Genomic DNA, 25,207 nt, shown 5'->3' with positions numbered 1-25,207 from the left:
ATCCCTATTCTTTGCATAGGCTTACCCAACGGACGATAAACCAATATTAAAACAACAAACTATAGTCCTTCGGCATCTATATCTTTTATTAGGCTATAATCAAGCAGAGAAAATATTTCACATTCCTCCTTCAAGATTACGCTTATCCGCAGTGTTCTACTCATTTATGTCTAGTTTACCTCAAGTACTTGACCAAAACCACTTAATGGGCTGGTTGTTGTTACCTAATGTTATACAAATTCTATTATATGCAAATAATCAAGGCAATGGACTACTACAAACGGAGAGTGATATGATGCCCAGTGTAGCTTACAATTTTTCTCTATGGTTCATTGAGGGTCACGCCAGACGTAACTGGATGATTTCATTGTTGGTCATATTATACAAGTATCAATACAATCTACCGCCCTATGCAGACCAAATTCAAAATTTGATACGAATAATAATTAATTCATTAGACTCCCATTTTCATCAATGTCGAAGAATACCAGCCACGGTAGTAATGGATGTGCAATCAGCCAGATCAAGAGATATGAGTCAGCCTTCATTAGAAACTGAACAGGATGATAAACTACTGGAAACGCCACCTCCGAGTCCCTTATTTCTTTCAGAAGGCCCATCTCATGTGGTCGGGCTCTCAACACAGCACAAAACACTGAAGACAAATCATTTAGGATACAGAAAATATCCCGACTCAAGTCTAGAAGTTGACGACACAGAGTCTGAACTAGTTGCTATACCAGAAAGTGATCTTTCTGATAGTACATTGCAAGGAAGTAGTGCTCCGGTACGTACTTATACAGAAAAAAAGAATTAGTTTTTCTTCAGAAATATCGTAACATCCGTTTTGCATTGTGTTAACATTTATTGTCATAGTCTAGTGCTTTCAATAGTGCCTAATCTTCATTCATTTTTTTTAACAGGAATCATTAGATGATACTGTCCATTTTGACGAAATGTGTGCTACAATCAATCCGGAAATCGTCAAACGCAAGCTAACGACACACGTAACATCAGAAAATTTAGCAATTTCGGAGGTCACATTATCAACAATTACATCGAAAGAAAAAGAACTATCAAAAAATGTGCAAACATTCCTATCAGCTAGTAGTGGCAGTGATAAAGCAGTTATAGATTCTAGCACGAACGAAGTTAGTACACATAAACTGTCGTCAGCAACACTTGCAAAATGCTCAGTACAAGAAGGTGTCAGAATGATGGTAACTTCGTCAATGCTAGGGCAACCAAAAGTACAAGCAATATTGAATCCTCCAGCGAATGTACAAAAAGCTGTTGTGGTCACACAGAGTATGGCTCTAGCAACCTGTAAATCAAAAGATGTTTCAGTCGGAAAGGCATGCTTGGTGCAGTTTAAAAACAAAGAAACAGGTAAGATGATTTGTTGAGATAACTTAACACATGGATCAATAAGTCCCGAGACTAACAATGGAAACAACTTTTTTTTGCAGTCGGTGTTGAACAGTCGTTCGCACCGCACGCGTATAGCTCTTGGCTCCGGGAAATTTTTTCTGGCTACCTAGAGTTTCATTGATTCAAGGCTACCTGAATCACTAACAGTCTTTTTTAAAGACTAACAATTAGTCAGCCTTTCTCAAGGCTATACAAAGAGTGATATTAGAGTGACTAAGTGATACAAAGAGTGATATTAGAGTGACTAAGAAATTAATCAGCCTTTTTTAAGGCTAGCTATTCATAGAACTATTCTTCGAACTAATCAGTCTTTATCAAGACTTTTCCATACTAGGAGTCTAATCGAAGACTAGTTTGGCCTAGTTAATTTAATTTAAAATTTCATTCATTTCAAAAATGCCTGCGTCCAACCGGAAAGGCAACAAGCCTAAGGCTAAAAATAATTCAATACGGAATAAATCACAATCCGTTATTCAACATTTTTCTAATAACATTCACGATCTAATAGAATCTGAATGTAAAAATAAAAGACAACGAACGGATTTTCCTTCCGTTGATTCTATGCCGTCTAACAATATTTACGAGATTCTTCCTGAATTAAACGCTCGTTCACTTAGACAACAAGTCAAATCAACGACCTTAAATTTACAGAACATACCTGAAAATCAAAAAACCGTTACAAATGCCACGCCTAATTCTTCTAAGGCACTTATTTCTCTTAATTTAAAACAAAAAACGGGTTCGCCTGCCAATTCGTATTCTAACGAAAACAATTTATTGACAGGTAGATCGACCTCGTCATCATCTTCTTCTAATGTCACTTATGCACGTATAACAGGTAGAAAACTTACCACTTGCAGTTTATCTTCCAACGAAAACAATTTACTAATAGCAATTTTAGCAATTGCGTAGACCTCACGGTTCAAGTACAAACTATTCCAGGATTATTTCCCAAAAATTCCTTTTCAAAATTGTAAACAAGAGTATTGCGCAAAGTAGTTATGAATCCTTTACATTGCGCATTCATAGGTTGATTGCTTGATTCGAACCACCTCTTGTATTTAGTATAGGTGATCATATTTGTTATGACATATTCACATACTTTTTGTGTGGTTCAAAACCTCAAACGCTCAAGTCGTGCTTTCATTTGGACTTCAATCGTCGGGAGCAGCAGTCTCTTAATGAGAACAAACTTTTTGCGTGATACAAAACCTCAAACCTTAGTTTATTCATTTTTATCAATTACTTCACTATAGAGCGCAATTTACCCTCTGGGAGAGTGAAAAGTGATAAAAGTAGTGAATTTCTTGTTGTGTCTAACGTAACAACATAGGTTTTGGTACATGCCATCGCAAATATGTTCAGCAACAGGGCTTGAATAAACAAAACAGTGAACATGAGTATACATGCTTCACGGCGTGTTATATTCAGTCCGTGGACAACTTGACAGCTCCCATACATCGAGAATATATGTAAAAGTTTTGGTTCTCTGGTTCCACAATAGCGTCGTAAATAGAATAATATTTGGAAATAACGTATATGTTTTTCGATAATCTGCGGTTTAAAATTTTATATTTAAAAAAGTAAAATAAATTTTGCTAGCATTTCTTGACTTTGATAAAATAATTATGATGATAAGTTGCTATGGTTTGGTATAAGTATAATTTTTCTTTTTTCATCATTAGAAGGTTTAAAAGTAGTTCATCACATTTCAGTGAACAATGAATGTGAAGTAATGTATTCTACTGAATCTTGAAGAACAATACTACTAATTTCCAAACCAAGATTAAATATATGGTTGCCTTATCTTTATCCGAGGCGTTAGAAGATCATCCAATGATAACAAATACTCCTACAAATGGCTACTAATTCCTTGCGTTTTCATTGATACGACTTAATACGTTAGGTACTCTTTAGCACACACCACATTTCAAAAAACACTTCATTTCTAACTCTATCAATTACTATTAATAGTTATCTTTTCAGAACAAAGAGAAATCGTTGGGCAGAATGAATTAAAAGATAGAAAGATTAACAACTACGCATGTTTGGAGATTTATGAATTGTGTTATTGATGAGTTTGTTGCTATGCAGCGCTGTTAGAAAAATTCGCAATTTCATTCGCATTTCATTCAGGAGTTCTTTTTTTTTATTAAATAAAATTTTTTATTGGGCTCATTTGCGTTAGCTTAACATGGCGGATTGTCTTGTTGTTAGGTCAAAAAGAGTGGAAGCCGTATTATGGGGCGACCTTCTCCCCTAGAGTCAGTAATGGAGTGTCTGGAGGGTGGGACCTATACTGTATTGATTTTGTACATATTTTGATATTACAAATCATTCATTGCATCTTTTGAACACACTTTGCATTTCCGAGTTCTCGACGTTCTCCAGATTATAACGAGGAAGAGACTATACTAAACTCGGATGCTTTGTTGGTGTATCATTTATGGATGGTTTCCAGCAATTCAGCTTGATCAGTGTTTAATTCGTTTGGGGTAGGACCGCTGTAGAAGAAAGAAAGAGAAATAGAGAGCAGTAGATTTGCACGTTTATAGCTTTGAGGAAGTTATAGAGGTAGGTCATGTAAAGAAGATCTCAGATTGCCAAAACATCACGGACTGGAACATAAGGTGGTCTACCTCGAGCCCGAAGGGAATCAATTAGCTGGAGTCTGACGTCGCAATACTCGGAGCACACCCAAACAACATGCTCGATGTCATGATAACCGTCTCCGCAAACGCAAAGATTACTCTCACTAAGGCCAACACGATGAAGATGCGCTTTGAGCGAAGAGTAGTTGGACATAAGTCTTGACATTGTGCGAATAAAGTCCCGGTTCACATCCAACACTCTGAACCAAGCTTTCGTCGATACCTGCTGTATAATGGAATGTAACCACCGTCCTAGATATCCATCATTCCAGGAGGTTTTCCAGCTGACGAGTGCCTCTTGACGAGAACGACTGAAAAATTCATTGAAGCAGATTGGTCTTTCATAGGTTTCACCTTGTAATGCGCCCGCCTTGGCCAGTGAGTCCGCCATCTCATTACCCCTTACGAAACAATGTGATGGGACTCACACCAAGGTAATCCAGTATGATTTTTCAGATGAAGCACTCAGTTGTTCCCGTATTTTCCCCAGGAAATACGGCGAGTACTTTCCAGGCTTCACTGAGCGAATATCCTCGATAGAGCTAAGACTGACCGATACAATGAAGTAATGGTCTCTGGACAAAGTTTCAATGATCTCAAGGGTATACTGAATTGCAGCTAGTTCTGCGACGTAAACTGAAGCTGGATCACTGAGTTTATAAAAGGCGGTGAAATTTTCATTAAATATACCCAAGCCAGTGGTCCCGCCGAGATGTGATCCGTCAGTATAAACCATTTTATTACAGTCGACTTCGCTAAATTTGTCATTAAAAATATTTGGGATCACTCGAGGGCGTACGGGATCCGGAATTCCACAAATATTTTCTTTCATGAATGTGTCGAAGAACACAGTAGAATTAGAAGTGTCAAAGAAATGAACACTGTGAGGATTGTATGAAGAAGAATTATTGTTATGTGACATGAAATCAAAGTACAATGTCATAAATCGGGTCTGAGAATTAAGCTCGACTAGCCGTTCAAAGTTATCGATAGCCGACGGATTTAAGACACTACATCGAATGAGCTGTCGATATGAGAGATCCCAAAAATGGTTCGTCAACGGTAGAATTCCCGCCAGAACCTCGAGATTCCTCGTATGAGTGGAATGCATACAACCTAAGGCTATACGCAAATAACGATACTATACTCTCTCCAGCTTGATGAAATGTATTTTCGCGGAGGAACGCAAACAGAAACATCCATACTCCATAACTGATAATATCGTTGTTTGGTACAGCCTTATTAGATCTGTTGGGTGAGCTCCCCATCAAATTCCGGGTACTGTACGAAGAAAGTTGATTCTTTTTTGGCATTTTCGTTTCAGATACCTAATGTGACATCCCCAGGTACCTTTGGAATCGAACCAGACCCCGAGATACTTGAATGTGAAAACCTGAGCTATGGGTTGATCCATTAGATGAAGCTGTAGTTGTGCAGGTTCATGCTTCTTTGAAAACACTACCAGCTCAGTTTTCTCCGTGGAGAATTCAATAACCATCTGTAGAGCCCATGTAGACAAAGTGTCCAAGGTAGTTTGTAATGGTCGTTGCAGGTCTGTAGACTTGGCTACTGTAATAGATACTACGCCATCATCTGCAAGTTGCCTTATCGTGCAAGAGTTTTCAAGACATTCATCGATGTTGTAAAGAAGGGGGCTGAGGCATGAGCCCTGGGAAAGGCCCATATAGCTAATTCGTGATATTGTCAAGTCTCCATGTGTAAAAATCATGCACTTTTCAGGCAATAAGTTGTGTAAAAAGTTGTTTAAAAGTGGGGAAAGACCATGCTTGTGCTGCTTCTCCGAAAGAATTTTAATGGAAACTGAATCAAAAGCCCCCTTCATATCTGGAATACTGATGCCATTTGCTTCTTGCGAGCAAATGCCATTTGAATTTCTGTGGTAAGGAGCGCAAGGCAATCGTTCGATCCTTTGCCTTTACGGAAGCCAAATTGTGTATCTGAAAGCAAGCCATTTGTTTCCATCAATTTGTCGAGACGAAACAGAATCATTTTTTCCAACAGTTTTCGAAAACAGGAAAGCATTCAATCGGCCGATACGAGCTGTGGTCGGAAGCTGGTTTACCCGGTTTCTGAATAGCAATAACTTTCACTTGTCTCCAGTCTTGGGGGACAAAGTTTTGTTCGACAAATTTGTTGAATAAGTTCAACAGACGCTTTTTCGCGAAATCTCGAAGATTTTTAAGGAAGTTGAATTTGATTCTATCGCATCCATGTGCATTGTTATTACATGATAATAGGGCAAGAGAGAACTTCGTCATCGAAAATGGGGTATAGTTACCAGTACATCGGGTGGGCGCGGCGCGATAGGTGTTTGGTTCACGATCAAAATCCGGGCAAACTTTCTTGGCGAAATCAAATATCCAGCCATTTGAATATTCTACGGATTCGTTATTACTGGTTGCGTTTCTCATACGACGGGCTGTATTCCACAAAGTGGTCATCGATGTTTCCCTAGATAGCCATTGACGAACCGACGCCAGTAGCCCCGTTTTTTCGCTTCGATCAGATTTTTCATAGTATTTTCTAACGATGCGTATTTTTCGTAGTCTTCGCGATTTCCACTGTTACCGAATCTTTTATACGCGGATGACTTAATTCTATACATTTATGAGCATTATTTGTCCCACCATGGGGTTGAAGGTCGCGTAGTGATTGTAGTTTTGGGTAATCGTTTGGTCTGGGCTTGAAGCGCGGCGCTAAGGATCAAGTCAGCTAGGGATTTGTATTCTTCTTATAGCGAATCTGGTTGTTTCGTTTCGAGAGCTTGGGATATCGCGATCGAATAGGAATTCCAGTCGATGATTTTCGTGAGATCATATGTCATATCGACTGATGTCGGTGTTTGTGCACCAGTGGATATTGAAAGCAAAATAGGTAAGTGATCACTACCGTGGGGATCAGAAATTAACTTCCACTTGCAATCTAGCTGTAGTGAGGCCGAGCAAAGAGATAAGTCCAGCGCACTAGGGCGGGCTGGTGGTCTTGGATTGCGTGTCATTTCACCCGTATTTAAAATTGTCATATTGAAGTTGTCGCACAGATCATAAATTAACGAAGGACGGTTATCATCATATAGGCAACCCCACCCCGAACCATGCGAGTTAAAGTCCCCTAAAAAAAACCGCGGGGTCTGCAAGTCGTCGATGCCCTATCGAGACTCTGGGAGGTATGTAGATAGAAGCTATACAAAGATCTTTGCTCTAATTCTGATTTAGCAAGCAACAACTTCAATGCCCGGGATCGAGAGGAGGTTTCGAATTCGATAAAATGAATAGCACTTTTTGATCCCTAAAAGTACCCCTCCATACGAGTCTTCTCGATCCAGTTGTATAATGTTGAAATTGTGGAAGTTAAAGTTTATATTTAATGTAAACCATGTTTCACACAATGAAAATACATCGCAGTTACAAGAATTTATCAAAAATTTGAAGGAATCTAGTTTTGGGATGATACTTCTGCAATTCCACTGGAGTATAGTGATCATACTCTCGATTTCTGTAGGTAGTTCAGCCATCGATAGATACGATCGCTGCAAGGAGGGGCCATTGTTCTGTCAACTGTTTTAGAAATGTTCTTACTGTTGGTAATAAAGTCGTTAGAATACTTTTAAGAGGATCAGTTATATTGAAAGCTGTTAATATCCAGTCCACTAAAGAGCAAACGGATTGTCAGGGGTAGGGGGAGTGGCTCGTTTAAGAATTTCCGCGTAATATCGTTTGCAATGCTCCCTTACGGTTCGCTTGAGCTTGATCATGCGGATTCTCGCCACAGTAAATACACTTTTCGATCGTTTTCCTGCAGGAGTCATCCCCGTGTCCATTGGTGCCGTATGTCCCATCTTTTTGCAGTTCAAACAGTGCATTACCCTCGGTACAGACAACTGGACAGGTAGACGAACCCCTCCTACTAAAACGTAATTCGGAAGAACAGAACCGGCGAATGTTACACGAAAAGAGTCTGATTGGTAGTACTTCCTATCTTGTGTCGATTTAGAGTGCACTCTAAATTGCTTGCACTCCAATATCTTCACTGGTTGAAGATCGGCATTCTTGAAGCGGCCAATCCCATCCTTCATTAGATCTTCAATCGTTAAACTCTCATCGCGAACCATACCGTCGATTTCCACCATCCGAGAAGGTACGTAGACGCGATACTCCCTCATGAAGATCTCATTGCTAGCAATATCGTTTTCTTGTTTCAGATCAGTCACTACAACGCGCAGTTTATTTGGGGACACCTTGTCAATGTGTTTCACTGCCGAGTAACGCTTAGTCAGATCTCGAGCTATATTAAGGGCTCTAAGAGATTTAGCTATGGGCCGGAAGGATACCACCTACGGGCCATCCGATCCGTCATCCTGATAGACCTTCCGACGGAGGGGTGGTTTTTCCAAAGGGGTGGCGGGGATATCCATGTCAGATGTGATATTCATATAACCGTTCCACATTTACAGGTACATCATCATTTTCCCCGGGGTTCCCCCCATCGGAAGACATATCTCCCACAACAACAAGAAAAATAAAGCAAATAGATAGGGTAGTAAGAAATAGAAAGATAAAAATAAGGAAAAAACTAGTTCACCGGTATGGTTTGTTGAGCCGATAGATGAGTTCGCTTCGATTGTTTCCCTCGCGTGACCTTGATGAATCAACCACTGCTGGTGCCGATGCTATTGAAGCGACAGGTAGAAACGCTGAAGCACACAACTATCTGCTGCCGGTGTGTATCACTGCCGATCACTTATTAGATCTAAGAAAGATCTCACAATAGAAATGTTTCCGCTAGCCCTTGCTAGGGAAACACCTTCGCACTCGAGATTTTGTAATTAATACCGTCCTGATACGGAGCGAAAAAACAATAAGTGTATCGCGGACGACTGCTCGGATACGAATGATTCAGGAGTTCTTGCGTGAGTCACAATATGAAAATTACGCTCCTTTTAAATATGTTGCTGGACGCATACACAGTGACCGTAAATAACGTAATGAAGCACTGGTTTCTCCTGTAATCTTTTTGTTTCGTAATTCATTGCACCCGTATTGTTTAGGTACACTAGCGCCGTCCTGAATTTAGTGGAACACATATGAAACAGGCTCATTTCTGTCAGGTTGTGTATGGGTTGGTTATATTCATGTAAATATGAGGAAGCGCGAGCTTGGTTATTTCATTGGAATGACTGTCCTTGTGTAAGAGAGCGAAAAATGTTCACCCATACCACTGTTTCTCTTTCTTACGGCTCACTCGATACTTCTAGGCGATTCGTTTAGTTGTTTCGTAGTTATACTGAATCTTACATACACTCGCGTTCATAGGAAGACAAAGAAGACTTTTCCTTTCGTTCTTTAAATTTTCCGGCAAAATGCAATCAGATATTCTGAAATTATTTTGAAAATTTTGCATTTCTTTGGAACTACAAATAGCAATACTATCTAGCACAAAGTGCCCTGAAGTGCAAAAAGTATTTGTTCAAAATTTGGTTTTAATTTCCTGCTACATTCAACTTCAAAATCAACAACCACGACTTTTGTAAATTCGTGCAATTTTGCTTTATTTTAACTAGTATTAGAAGTCAATTAAAATTTCTTTCAAGGCTGAAGAAATTTCTCATTATACATCTCCCAATCCAAAAATGCTCATGTTTAAATTAACACACCGATCCAATGGCATAATTTTTTTAAGGGGGTAGGGTATAAATGATGAAAAAATCATCATTTTTGAGATTTTTTTTCAGAATTATCGTTCAAAAAAATAAATTCGAATATTTTGCATGATAAATAGCATCATTCGAACAACGTTTTTTTAATTTTTTTTGTGGAACAATATTAAGAAATAAATCGGTGAAGAGGTATTTTGGAGGACGCTTCGCACAAATCATGATTTGCGGTGTCCACTGTATCTCAGGAATCAGAACAAATTGGCTCAAATGGCACGTTTCCCTTGATATTTGGAGATTTGTGCCTTGCCATCAATTTGTTTTTAGCATCATTTTCCCGATATATAAGAGGGAAGGATTGAAAGGAAATGGTAGGGGTTGGACTAGGAGGATGGGAAAAATTGACGACACAAAAACACATAAAAGCAGAAGTAAATTCTGCACCCCTAAGGGATGCTGACCAATCTGCTGGGGATCACATTTAGTGGAAGCAGAAGTAAATTCTGAGCCTCTACGAGGTCCCGAACAGTCTGCTGTTAATAAAACCTCCAACCCTCGAGAGGATTTAGAGATCTTTCAAAAGCGACACCATTCTGCACTCCCGGAAGAATGCAGAACGATTAGCAGTATGTACGAGCAGAAGTAAATTCGGTACCCCCTAAAGGATGCCAAACAATCTGCTAAACCCTATTTAAGGTTAATACAGAAAGGATTCATTCGCTCCAGGAAGAACGATGAACCCTTCTGACTATAGCTCCTTACCACATTGGGTGAGAAATGAGAGAATATCCTTCAATTTTAGCTCAGCATACACACACTCAACCATGTATGGAGAACCAAAAACCCGGATATGTAGCTGCGTCAATGCGGGACAGTTACATATCATATGATATGAAGTACCATAATCGCATTCACACAAATCACAAAAACAATACTCAGCACGTTGAATAGTTGCCATGTGATAATTGAGTTTGCAATGTCCAGTCAGATCTCTGACCAGAACACTGCAATGATGCTTGGAGAAATGCAGTAGACACTTTGACATTTTCAGATTTAAATCTGGTAAAAATGCTATTGTCTGAGCGCAAGATTGCAAACTGCGCCAGTAGCTGGCATGTGTGGATGCAGCCCAAGAACGAATCTTGTGCTTTATCCAACTAGTTGAAAGTGGTAGAGCTGGTTCAGGAAAAACGAAATCATTCGTTGCACCAGCTCTAGCCAACTCATCAGCCCATTCATTTCCAGTAATACTAGAATGGCCGGGTATCAATAAGAAGTACACAGCATTTTAAATGCTGAGATCTTCGATTTGAGTTCGACATTGAATGTTTTGAAAGGAAAACTGCATGTGAGAGTTAGGTCACTAGCAGCGAGTAAATACTCATCCCACGTAGCCATTTGAGACCACAAGCTAGTGTGGCTGGTAGCATAATCTAATGGGTTACTGTTCCAAAGCCCGGTAACCTTAAGACGGTATGCACAAGATAATGCTTCTTGTTTTAGGAACACATGTAGTGGTTTAATGCACAGTAGCGCCACTAGATAAGCAGTAGGAGTTGTCGTCAATGCTCCTATCATGGCCATTAGGACCATTCTTTGGAGATGATTTTGCTTTGACTGAACTGTTGCGACTTCTCCTTTCTGCCACCATATAAGACATCCATATGCTAAAATTGGTCTAACAATAGTTGCGTAGATCCAATGAATATATCTGGGTTTGAGTCCCCATGATTTTCCAAAAGCTCGTCTGCATTGGCCGAAAGCCATGCAAACTCTCTTAATCCTGCACTTAATGTGAGCAGACCAATTCAGTTTTGAGTCAAGAATAACCCCGACGTATTTAACTTGATTGACCACAGTGACCTCTGAACCGAAGAACTGTAACGGACGAGCTCCTGTGATTATCCTACGATGAGTGAAAAGCACCATAGATGTTTTGCCCAGATTTACAGATAATCCAACCTGACAACACCATTGTTCAACAGATCGCAGGGCTTGCTGCATTAAATCAAAGAGAGTGTAAATGCTTATACCGGTCATAAATATATGATAATCGTCGGCAAAACCATAAGTCGGAAATCCAAGGTTATTGAGTTTCCTTAACAAACCATCAGCGACTAGGTTCCATAAAAGTGAGGATAGTACACCACCTAGAGGACACCCAGCTTTCTAATCTTTGCTTGCCGAAGCGATGAACAAAGAAGTCGATTGCTAAGCATTGAGTGTATCCAATTTGTGATACTTGAAGGTATGCCATGACCACGGACTGCTTCCAGAATTGAACTGAAAGACACGTTATCAGAGGCACCTTCAATATCTAGGAAAACTCCCAAGAAAGAAAGCTTTTCCGATGTTGTACACAACATCATGTAACAGGGTTGTAGTGGACTTTCCACGCTGGTAAGCATGTTGCATTCCATGTAGCGGATACACGCCCAGATTAACATTCCGGATATAGTGATCGACTATGCGTTCCACTGTTTTAAGAAGAAATGAGCTAAGACTGATAGGCCTGAAACTCTTCGCTTCCTCATAAGTGTCGCGACCGCCTTTGGGAATAAATTCGACTATTATTTCCTGCCAGGCTCTTGGAATATATCCTGTCGCAAGACTAAAAGTAAGTATTTTCTTCAAAACATGTTCATACCCTTTTTGCGGTAACACTGGGAAAACTCCATCCTTTCCAGGAGACTTGTATGGAGCAAAACTCTCAACTGCCCATTTGACCGATTCAATCGTCACAACGCTTCGAGCAAGGGCCCAAGAATCGTAACTACCTGAAATAGTCTCGGGAAGAGCTGTCGATGATGGCTCATCCTGGAAAGTGAGTGTTAAAAAGATAGTGAAGTACATCCCTTCATCAGACAAGTGTTCACCATCTGAAGTTCTTAAAACTTCGAAAGTAACTTATTTAATCTGCTAGCCTCGTTGAGACTAGAGACAATTGTGCAGAGGTTTTTCCAACCACTTCGCTCAGACAATCGGAGAGCATTTTTGTAAGCCCTTCGAGCCGACACGAATGCCTTTGACCCATCTCTGCGTCGGTGGTTCCAAGCTCTTCTGCATAGTTTCCTTAGTCTAGCAAGTTCAGCATTCCACCAAGGAATTGCTCTAGTAGCTCGCACAATCCGAAGTGGACAAGCCTCTTCATATGCTGCAACTATGAGTAAGGTTGTCTCGTCGACAACATTTTTCCAATCAATTGGGGTTTCATTTGTTGAATGGTATCCGTAAAATCTAATCGTCAAGCCCTCTTCATAGAGGTCCCAGTTTGTAGATTTGGGATTACGATATGTAATAATATCAAATTTAACGTTTGAACGATCAAAGAAGATGTACTTATGATCAAACAACGAAGGTTCGACCTAATCGGAGACGAGTCAATTCACCAACTCATGCACAATTCTATCAGAGCAGAGAGTTACGTCCAAAACCTCCTCTCTTCCAGATCTCGCAAAAGTAGGACGGTTTCCTGCATTGACTATGTGCAGGTTTGTACTGCTCACAGATTCCATCATATCATAACCTCTCGAATTTATATCTGTGCTGCCCCAAATGATATGGTGAGCATTTATGTCACTACCGATTACAAGCGGTAAATCACTCTTGCAGCAGAATGATAAATCCTTTTTGAAGTCATCGCTTGGCGAAGATAGAACAATAAACATATTTTCTGTCTATGCCATCAATAGTCATACCAACTGTGACAGCACAAATATCCCGAGTTGTGAGCTCCGATATGAGAGAAACATCGAGAGCACTATTTGCAGGTATGCATGCTCGAGGCATTTCACGTGGATTAGTCATACCGTTCTTGTTGAAGGCAATAAAGACTGGGTTTAACAATTTTACAACGTAGAAGTTTCCCTTTTGGAAATATGGTTCTTGAACCAAAACTGTAGAAGCTTTACCTTCTTGCGGAAGTCTGGATAGATTTATAGTTGCTGTACGTTTATGCTGAAGATTGATTTGTGCCACTCTAACCATTATCAATTAGAGTAATGAGCACTCCATCTCCAGCACTTATCGTACAACAACTAGAAGAAACAAAATATATTGGCCTCTAATCGCCTATAGCGAATCATGTAATGATTTTTTTAAATGTTTTAATCATTTCAATCCCACGAGTTGCGAAGAAAGAAGTCGTCCACTGTGCCAGAGCTTCGCTTAACACAGTAAGGGAAAACCGAAAGATATTCCATTCACGACTTCATTGTTTAACCTCCTGCAGCCATTCAGTCGTCGGCAGGGTAATACACCTTGACTTAGACGTTCCTATTTCTGTGGCCTTTTACGACATGGACAGGAAACCAGTGGATCAATTCTTGGTAAAAAATAATTCCGCCGGATGCCACACGGCTTACCTGTTTGGTGGACTTATACCACCGGTACAGGACCGTAGTGTTATTCTTAGCCAGTTGAGAAACCGCTACCGACACTACACGGCTATCTAGGCTGCTCAGAGAGGGAAGTTGATATTGATGGTCAACTTCCATGGATGGCCGAGCAGCCGTTTATCTCAGCGCAGACTAATCAGAAGTGAACAAATCAAAGCAGCATAGTTAGATCAGAAACTTTTTCTAGACCACGACGTTTCTTTTTGATTTTTTGTATCTGGAATACCTCCCCAAAGTAACAAGCAACGAAAAGGAAAACTTTGGGGTCTGGTTTTTTATATGTACAAAGTGTGTGCAAAATTTGAAAAAAAACAAATGGTGCAGTAGTTTTTGAATGACGATGGACACGGACTTTAAAACCTGCTTTCGAGAAAAACGCGTTTAAAGTTTTTTGTTTATATAATCAATGGAAACAATTTATTACTCAAGGGATGTCGTAGGGTCTAACATTTTCAAAAAATCATATATTTTCTTTTATAATATGTTGTAATGAAACATTTCAAGAATGTTTTGTTAAGTTTTTAAGTTAATCCAATCAGAAGTCTTGGGCCTGTGTGCCGAGTTCTTACTTCTTCACAGTATGAGATAAGCAAAGATGAAGACCCATAACTTTCTGAGTTTTGTTCCGATATACTTGAAAATTTCACAGAATATTTTTGAATTGTTTTACTATAATTAAATACAAAGAAAAACTAAATGATTTTTCCAAAGTATTAGACCCGACCCGCCCTCTAAGGGATTTTAATTTGGTTGTATATTATATCATTTTGTGTTTGATAATAGGATATAATATGATTTATTATATTTTTTTCATAAATACGTCCATTTCATAAGGCTATATACATAAGATTATCTTCGCCGTAGAATTCGCAATACATAGTACTTTGAACCTAATACATTTGGGATACAGTCACAACGGTTAGTATTTATTAAAGCATATTACTACTACTTTCCTTAAAAACCATATTAATATGTCGGTACTCATTAGTTAATCTAAACACTGTTTTGCCTTTCTCATATAGAAATGTATTAGAATTGCTGGAAAACCCGACTTTCGAACGGAGAATCGGAGACCCATAGTGTTATATAACATTCGACTCAGTTCGACGAGATCGGAAAATATCTGTATGTGTGTGTGTGTGTACTTTTCGAAGCTATTTTATCAAACGATTTGCTATTATGAATCAAATTTAAGATTCAAAACACATTTATTTTCTACATGATCTTATAACTATTTCATGTTTGTTTGTATCAGTTCTTTACTTTTATTCAATGTAAGATATCTTGCTACTGGTTGAACTCATGTAAGATGAAGGAGTCTAACATGAAATATGGAATAACAATTAAATTAGAACTCCAATGGTCTTAACGAAACGATAAACAAGTTTCATGTAAGGTCACGACAAGCAAAAATGTCGCGATTTACATAGTCGACATTAGATATTCTACTTTGGGTACGCAAGGCATTTATTAGTTGAGATCTGACATCCCGATACTCCAAGCATGTCCAAACAACATGATCAATATCAGTTAGCGCTCAACTTCCAAGCTTAGTAGACACGTTTTACTGGGACTTAAAAGTCGAGCACGGGTTATTTTCTACCACGTTAGCAATCACCAATTATTATTATTTATCAGTGTTGCTCGTATATCAAAAATGCAACGAACGCCAATGGTCATCGTTCGCTTTCCTTCGCGTTTGTTTGATAATCGCTCTGATATTCGGAATTGTCCGTATATTCGGGTGTGTTCCATCGATTTGACAGATATACTGGAATGGGTGGTGGAGTTGCCATTTTTGTCCAACGCCAAATTAAACATCGAATTTTACCTTCTTTCAATACTAAAGTTTTTGAAAGCTTGGGAAACGAAGTTGAAACCGTTCATGGAATGTATTTCATCGCTGGAGCATATTTGCCATCCCAATGCACCGGCGAACAATTGAATTTCTTTAAAGGCGATTTGCAAAAACTCACAAGATATCGACCGAAATTTTTCGTAATAGGGGACTTAAACGCTAAGCATGTCCAATGGAATTGTAGGCAAAATAACAGTAATGGTAAAATACTTCATAATCCACTCTCAGCTGGTTACTTCACAGTTCTTCATCCCAGTAATCCTACTTGTCTCTCTTCCGTGAAAAACCCGTCTACAATTGATCTGGTTCTAACGGATCAAAGTCACATTTGTAGTGAACCGATTACACATGCTGACTTTGACTCAGATCATCTTCCTGTAACATTCAGACTTTCCAACGAAGCTATAATTAATCCAATTAGTTCTATATTCAACTATCATAGAGCTAATTGGTTGGATTACAGATCTCACATTGAAAATCATGTGGCTCATGAAACTATTTTAGAAAATTCTGCGGACATCGACACAGCAATTGATAATTTGAATCATTACATTATCGAAGCTAGAAATCCTTCAGTTCCCAAAGCTCAAACTAAATTAAATTCTCCTATCATCGATGACAATCTTCAACTGTTCATTCGGTTGAAGAATGTTCGTCGACGATAATATCAACGTTCTCGTGATCCTGCTATGAAAAACCTGTTTTAATCCACCTAGTGGTGTCATGATGCCTTTCTCATGTACATATAATAATGTGGTATTCTATTCAAAAATTTTCTCTTCGATTTTTAAAAGAAACCAAGTGATGGTTTATGCATAACATACAGAATAAAACAGTGCTTTGATTGCGTAAGCCATCCTTAGGAGAACGAAATGGGTTCAATATTATATGCACTTCCGGCACCGGAACCCGAGAACCGGTATAATCAAAGTCGGTTCGTACGGCCACCAACTAACATGACACACAAACTCTTCTAGTACGCACCCTATAACTCCGGATTCGGAAGTCGGATCCGGACGAAATTCGGGAATTTCGTATAGGATCGGAAGACCTTTCATTTGAATCTAAGTTTATGGAAATCGGTCAAACCATCGCTGAGAAAAGTGAGTGAGATCCATTTTGGTATATATGACCACTATTTCCGGTACTTCCGGAACCGGATACCGGGAACCAGGATAGCCGAAATAGGTTTGTTTAGTTGCTTCCTGATAATGACTATCGATTTGTGTAGTTTTGAGACCAGTTTAGAAAAATTTTCACGTTTTTTGTTTCGCCGGTTTAAGTGACGGTGTACAATATTGAACACACTTTAGCCTATAATTCCAGAACCGGAAGTCGGATCCGGATGAAATTCAGGAATTCCGTATGGGACCGGAAGACCTTTGATTAGAATCTAAGTTTGTGGAAATCGGTCAAACCATCGCTGAGAAAAGTGAGTGAGATCCATTTTGGTATATATGACCACTATTTCCGGTACTTCCGGAACCGGATACCGGGAACCAGAATAGCCGGAATCGGTTTGTTTAGTTGCCTACTGATAATGACTATCGATTTGTGTAGTTTTGAGACCAGTTTAGAAAAATTTTCACGTATTTTGTTTCGCCGGTTTAAGTGACGGTGTACGATATTGAACACACTTTACCCTATGATTGCGGAACCGAAAGTCGGATCCAGATGAAATTCAGGAATTCCTTATGGGACCATGAGACCTTTCATTTGAATCCTAGTTTGTCAAAATCGGTTCAGCCATCTCCGAGAAAACCTAGTGAAATTATTTGACACATACACAAACACATACACACACACACACACACACACACACACACACACACACACACACACACACACACACACACACACACACAGAGACATTGCTCAGCTCGATGAACTGAGTCGAATTGTTTATGACACTTGGCCCTCCGGGCCAATTTTCACTGGTCGGTTTTTAAAGTGATTGCATAACCTTTCTATATGAGAAAGGCAAAACATAGTTAAAGATTTACAAAAAAAAATTAAACAAAGATTTACTCTTTTGCGAAATGAAAATTTCGCTGAAGAAGTTGAACAAATTAAACCATATTCTAAACCTTTCTGGAAACTTTCTAAGGTTCTTAAGAAACCTTAGAAACCAATTCCTGCTCTCAAGGAAGGAAATCAAATACTTCGTACAAATGGCGAAAAAGCTCAAAAACTTGCTCAGCAGGTCGAGAGTGTCCACAATTTTAATTTGAACATTGTGAGTCCTATTCAAATTGAAGAATCACTGAAATATGATCATATTTCAACTCAAGTGTTATTACAAGATGACATTATTGAGACGAATTTTGATGAAATTAAGTCAATTATTAGGAAACTTAGAAACATGAAGACTTCTGGTAATGATGGAATCTTAAATATTCTTACTAAAAATCTTCCCGATGTTGCCTTGAGACCCTTGGTTAAAATTTTCAACAAGTGTTTTTCATTAGCTTATTTCCCAAAAAGATGGAAAACGCTAAAGTAATTCCTATTTTCAAACCTGATAAAAACCCAGCAAAAACATCACGTTATCGACCAATTAGCTTACTTTCTTCTATCAGTAAACTTTTTGAAAAAATTATCTTGTTGAGAATGATGTCTTACATAAGTGAGAATTCAATTTTTTACCAAAGCAGTTTGGATTGCGTCATGAACATCAACTGCTCATCAACTTGTCAGAGTAACGAACTTGATAAAAGCAAATAAATCTTTTGGGTTATCCTGGAGTTGCTCTTCTAGACATAGAAAAAGCATTAGACAGTATTTGGCACAAATGTTTAATAGCAAAAATGTCTGATTTCCAGTTTCCTATTTATTTGATCAAAATGATTCAAAATTATTTAACCGATCATACTCTTCAGCAGGGATTGCAAATTGAAGCAACGAATATGAACAAAAGGGTTTCACCATCTGTGCTATTCACACACATTCGTTTGTCAGGTAGAATTCACAGCGCAACCCAAGCAAGGAGAGCTGCTTCGTTCGTTCATTAGTTCATGAATTAGGTTTTGCACGAACATGACATAACCTCACAAAAATGAACAGAATGAACTTTTTGTGACAGTCGGCGTGTACTTGTTTACAGTTTAAAAGTTCATCAGAAGTTCATCGTTCGAATGTAAAAATTGCAAGTCGCCTGACACTCAACAGATTCATACATATATCGCTCCTTGATGCTGGAAACACATACAGGGCAATCTTTTTAGTTATTTTCACTGTGGAATACGTTTTTAACAGGCACTTTTTCGTCATTTTTTCAATTTTTAACTTGCAGTCGCAAAACAAAACAAGTACACGGCAACTGTCAAAGATGAACTTGATTCATCGACAGTTCATTTGTGTCGTCATCGTGCAAAACCTAATATGCCCGCTTGCTGAGACCTACCCGAGTAGAGTGTGAGATTAAAAAGAAAACTCAATTTGATGTTCTGCTGTTCGTATATATCGATTACTTAAGGTGACCATGGAAGCGAGCCACAAATGGCAACCAAGAAACCACCTACCCTCCCACTCCACCTTCCGCTATTTTGCCCAGCTCTAGATGTAAACAAACCATGAAACACATTTTTTCTACGCGTAGGGGTAACTATGTTGCGTAGAATTGCTACTGCAATTTGGTGACATAATCACTCATCGTATTGATATATGTTTATGATAAATTATCAACTCTGAAGAATGATTTGTGCAAAACTTTTTCGGACCTTTATTAGAAGGTTTCATCTTAGAATGTTATCTTTTTTCACTCACCTCAAGATTTCAACTGCTGATTATAGCTCTGTGACATAAGTAAGCTTTATGAAACTCTTTTGAGTTGTTCTTCACCGGTAAACTTATCCTCTGATCTAAACATTTTATTATAAACACTTTGAATAACTCACAGTTCTGGTTTTGAAAATTTTCCAAAAATCCACGATAAAAAGTTTGCCGGTCTGCTTTAGTATTGGTAATACCACCCTTTTATATTGGCAGTGATGCCATACATAATTAGAGAAAAAAACCTTGTAATGCACTAAAAATTGCATTATATTCAATTAGTCGCACATTGATATTGATAAAATTACGGATCAAAACTACTTTCGTACGTCACCACCTAAAATTTCAATATTTTTTAAAACAAAACTATAACATTTCTCTTATTTCTATTTCAAACATTGCTTCCCCTCCAAGTTATCCGCAACCTTGTTGTCTTATTTACCGTCGCTATGGAATGCAAAAAATAAACAAGCAGTTCAAGTATTGGAATCTTTCAAAATGCCTCGTCCATCTAAGAAGAGGAAAGCAGCGCTCATTCGCAAAAATCAGTAGAAAATAGGTAGAATACGTTGATAGAGTGTGTTTTGGGCAGTGAGTATGTGCGGGACTTATCAGTTCAAACAGTGGAAGAACTGCCAGAAGTACCGGTTCAAAACAATACCACGAAATTTAGAAACTGTACTGGATCCAATAATATGGTATCAATAGGTAAAGTTCTAAAATATTTTCGTCAATATATGAAATTATATCTTCAATTTGCATAAATCTTTTCAGAGCAAATAACCGATTTTTTCATCAAGCCCTCTCGTCAAGTGCCACTTGACTGTTCTATGGGTAAGGTTGCTTTCCTATCCGAAAACGATGATGTTGTCGACAAAATGGAAAATGTGGAATTTGTTGGTTTGTATTTTTTGAACATGGGAGCTTCATATTCAAAAATTAAAATTAATATAAAAAGCCATTGCAGCAGAGTTTGTTCTGAATTCGTGTTACTCTTCTTAATTCATCAATGTAACAGCTTCCTTTTTACTTTGAAATGTAAGAAAAATGCCAAGAACCAAGCGAAGGCAAGCAGTAAACTATCTTCATCGGCACAATCATTATATTCTTTGTTCTCATGATTGCTATTTGTTAACTCCAGAATGAGCAATAAGATGAGATAAGTCCACTCTGTTCTGCTAGGTGATTTGAATAGTTTCAATGTTTACACTTTGTTCTGGCAACTGTATTCATTTCAGCACACAAATATTATTATTTCATTCCTCTCTACTCACAAATACTATTACTAAATGAAAAAGTATTGTTTCACCAATACTTTTACATTTATTTTCCTTGGCTTCTGTCCACGGTCACCTTAATTTGCTATCGTTTTGGTCGTTTTAACGGTGAAAAAATCAAAATTGAAAGCAAAAAAAAAATGCTGTGTGACATCAAATTGGAAACTAGTTTTGCTCTCAGTGAAAGCACATTGAAAACTTAATATGATGTAGATTTTCTCGAAGTGACACGTCACGAGCATAATCTAAAAATAGAACAGCCAACACAGGTCCGGGATAGTATACATTTAGGCGATATTACTCGCAAGCAAGAAAAAAGATTTCATGCAATCCTCCACACTACCGCGGAGAGAATCCGGTTTCGAACTTAGGTGATTTGGAATGTGAAGTTTTTGCGATTGCTATAGGCTGTAAGTGCTAGCTGTAAGGAGATGGAAAATGTTCGGTTATATGACAAGCGGTGTTGTTTCACAAAGTTGTATGCAGGTAGTTTCTGTCAATGCACACTCGTTGCGTCGCTTCCATTCCGCATCCACCATGAATGGCAGTGTGACTATTTGAGCACAGTATAAAAGTGGTCTCTTTGTCCTTCCAATATCCAAAGCTGTAGCATTCAAACATTATAACATTAAATTGAGTTATCTACTTGATCTTACACAACTCGCACATGTAATCACTTTGAAATACGAATTTAGAGGCTCTGAAGACCGAACGTTTTACAGTGAAGTCTCCTACAGTAGAGGGAATGTGAATTAGGAATCCGGCAATAAGGTATCCCAGATCATTTGTTTTTTCGACTAATTGGGACAATGAACGATTATCTCGCTTCTGACCACAGATAGAACCAGAATCTCTTCAGTAAATTTTTAGTTCTGGTGTAGACTTATAATATACAATCATTCGATGCAGAATTAGTCCTGTGACTCAAAATTATTAAGTTTTAGTCAGACGGTTTCTTTAGAAAAGTGTATTAAAGTTCCAAGATCTATTAGATGATTGATAAAACACATCTCATAATAAGTAGCGTTAGTAAGTATATGAAGTTCTAAGCATTTATAACTAGGAGTGAGAATTGTTTTGAAGAATGTCTTCGACATAGTTTGTGGACTACTTAGGAATATACAAATTTAAGAGTTCGTGCCTGACAGCGGTCGAGAGCACATGTATTTTTTTTATTCTCCTATTCCTCTTCAAGTGTATTGGCTTGTCTTTTCAAGTGTCCTGGGATCGTGAATGAGTTTTATTCAATAAAAATTAGTATGTTTCTATTGCGTTAAGAGTGTTTTAAAAAAATAATATAAATGCTTTTGTGATAAATATCATAGAGATTATGTCTGGCGAATGAAAGTTTTGTGAATGTGTTCGTTTCATTCGTAGCCGTGGGTTGCTGAAAAGGAGCGGGAAGAAAATGAAGTGAATAGTGCTTTTAGACTGAGAGACAAATCGGGTGAGATCTTCCCGAATAAAAAATATTTTAGAAAAACAATACGATTTGCTGTTACAAAACCTTCCACGATTTTGCTTTGACCATTGAACAATATTTTAATGTATTGTTATACACTATTCAATTAATTGTGAACATGCTTTTTACAATAGAATGTATAGGTTGTTAAGTATCGTAACAATTCAAATCATAAAATTTTCTCATATTAAATGTACAGTTTGCATATTGTTTGAAACACCACGTGTACAATTAATTCAATTGTAGAATCGAAGAAACAATATATTGAATCGTTGGGAACGAAAAAAATCTTGTCAAGATACAATAAAATGTATTGTAAACAATAGATCTAATTGCGAATCAATTGTTTATGCTGTAAAATCAATGGTTTATTTTTTTACGGGTTTCCTTTTTAATCGTTGACATTAATGAATTATTTAATTATTTTCACTAGCGCTTTGCAGTAAATATGGTCGACGTAACAAAAACGTTAGTGTTAGTGCCGTGGTACCGAAACGTTGGGGACAAGCATAAACGACGTAATTCTAAAATTATTCTATTGCATCATTTTGCACTGTCCTTATTCTAAAAGTCCGGAAGGCATGAAAATTACTTGGAAGATTTCGATCTGATCCTACTCTTATATCGTGTAAAAAAAACGGGGAGCTAAATAACGTTTTAGTATTGATAAAAATAATTTCGTTCAATGCCATAGACAACTACCAGACTGTGTACATGCTTTTAGTTTTCGTTCTTTGGAACAATGCAATGATGTTTTTTTGCATAGTTTATGTTGTTTGCTTTTGAAGCCCATGTATTTTAAGTATAAATTTTAAGTCGTTAAATATCAATGAAGTACGTGAGGAGCAGATATGGCGCTGGGGTTCGTGAAATAAATGAACAACAAAACTCTCGCTTGTTAACATTGTCGATCATTGTCGAGTGAGTCAGTGCAGCTTCATTTTTTGTCATAGCGTTGTACTGAAAAACTTCTAGATTGCTATGCTGATCTGGTTATCAACAACACTAAATATTATTTAATTGATCACTCATGTACATCTTATAGGCGCGTGGGCTTCGCTTTTATTATTCGTTTCAAATGTTCAATGAGTTCTGCTACTATTTGATTTAAGTTGTACGCTTTTAGAAATGATCGAAAGATGTGATATGAACGATGGGATTATTGATAGTGTGTAAACACAACACAATGCGTACATAAAGGGAGAGCCTTGAGTATTATTATTATGATTATTATTATTATTATTATTATTATCATTATTATTATTATTATTATTATTATGATTATTATTATTATTATTATTGTTATTATTATCATTATTATTATTATTATTATTATTATTATTATTATTATTATTATTATTAGTATTATTATTATTATTATTATTATTATTATTATTAGTATTATTATTATTATTATTATTATTATTATTATTATTTTTATTATTATTATTATTATTATTATTATTATTATTATTATTTTTATTATTATTATTATTATTATTATTATTATTATTATTATTATTATTATTATTATTATTATTATTATTATTATTATTATTATTATTATTATTATTATTATTATTATTATGATTATTATGATTATTATTGCTATTATTATTATTATTATTATTATTGAGAGGTGAGAGTAGATAGGAATCTCAGCTCTCAAGTAGATAGCAGAATCCGTAATAAAGAACAGTGATAACTGAAAGCTTGTACAGGATAGACGTGTATCAAGTGTAAGACGTCCGAAAGCCCTGTTAGTCATTACCGGACGTAACATACTGGCGACGAGGATGGGACGTAACATACTGGCGACGAGGATTCAAAGCTATGTGCTGATAAAACATAATTTAGTGAGATGAAATAAGAACGTAAATTCACACGTTCACGGGATAATTGTACGTAGTGACAAAACCAAGATTGTGTACCAGTGAAACCCGATATCCACATGGCTACTTCGGCAGATGAAAATGAAAGTAAAATGGTGGTGACGGTGGACAAGAGAACAAAAGGAAAGTTTCCTGTATATATACCAGGATTAAACGTGAATTCATATCTTCAAACAGTGGACATATATTTTGCACTAAATAAAACCCCAGAGGACGAAAAGGCATTGGAGTTCATTACTAGTGTTGGTCAAGAGACAGCCAACCGCATCATAGGAAGTTTCAAACCGAATAGAATAGTGGATAAAACATATACGCAAATAATAGACAAGTTTAAAATTTTACATGATGAAAATAAAAACGTGTTCGCGGAACGACACCGTCTTATTACGCGCAAGCAAGAAGAAGGCGAATCACTGGACGATTTCGCCATTGACCTGCAGAATATCGTCGAGCATTGTAGTGTAAGTGTTGAAACAGAAGCCACATTAGTACAATCAGTTTTTGTGGCCGGGATTAGAAACGATAAATCGAGAGAAGCAATGCTCCGAGACTCTAATCATTTGTTGAACCTGGCACAATTGTTGGAAAAAGCAAAAACGATTGAGATCGCCACCATCGAGGCGCGAAAAATGTCCAAATTGAACTCCGACGTAATACACTATGTCGGACAAGGCAATCCAGCAAATCGAAAAAGTTTCATTAAACCAGGAAAATTTTACGAAGATGCACGTGCTAAACAAGCACAAATGGATATCTCTCGTTACCGTGGCAATTCCCGAATAAGCGAAGATACC

General features: G+C 37.6%; 1 protein-coding gene across 4 annotated transcripts in view; it reads left to right on the top strand.

The window, feature by feature from the left end:
• LOC131438980 (protein unc-79 homolog) overlaps window positions 1–25,207 on the top strand; it is a 676,107-nt gene that overhangs the window by 470,525 nt on the left and 180,375 nt on the right. For 3 of the 4 annotated variants that reach the window (XM_058609433.1, XM_058609434.1, XM_058609435.1), the window contains 2 exons: window positions 20–787; window positions 924–1,389. The exons of the other annotated variant lie outside the window; for it this stretch is intronic. In XM_058609433.1, coding sequence (XP_058465416.1) covers window positions 20–787; window positions 924–1,389 — 1,234 coding nt within the window. The remainder of the gene's footprint in view (window positions 1–19; window positions 788–923; window positions 1,390–25,207) is intronic. 4 annotated transcript variants of the gene reach the window in all.

The sequence above is a fragment of the Malaya genurostris genome, chromosome 3 (assembly GCF_030247185.1).
Source record: "Malaya genurostris strain Urasoe2022 chromosome 3, Malgen_1.1, whole genome shotgun sequence".
Lineage (NCBI taxonomy): Eukaryota > Metazoa > Arthropoda > Insecta > Diptera > Culicidae > Malaya > Malaya genurostris.
Note: the sequence above shows the minus strand (reverse complement) of the source record. Positions and strands in the feature narration are given on the sequence as shown.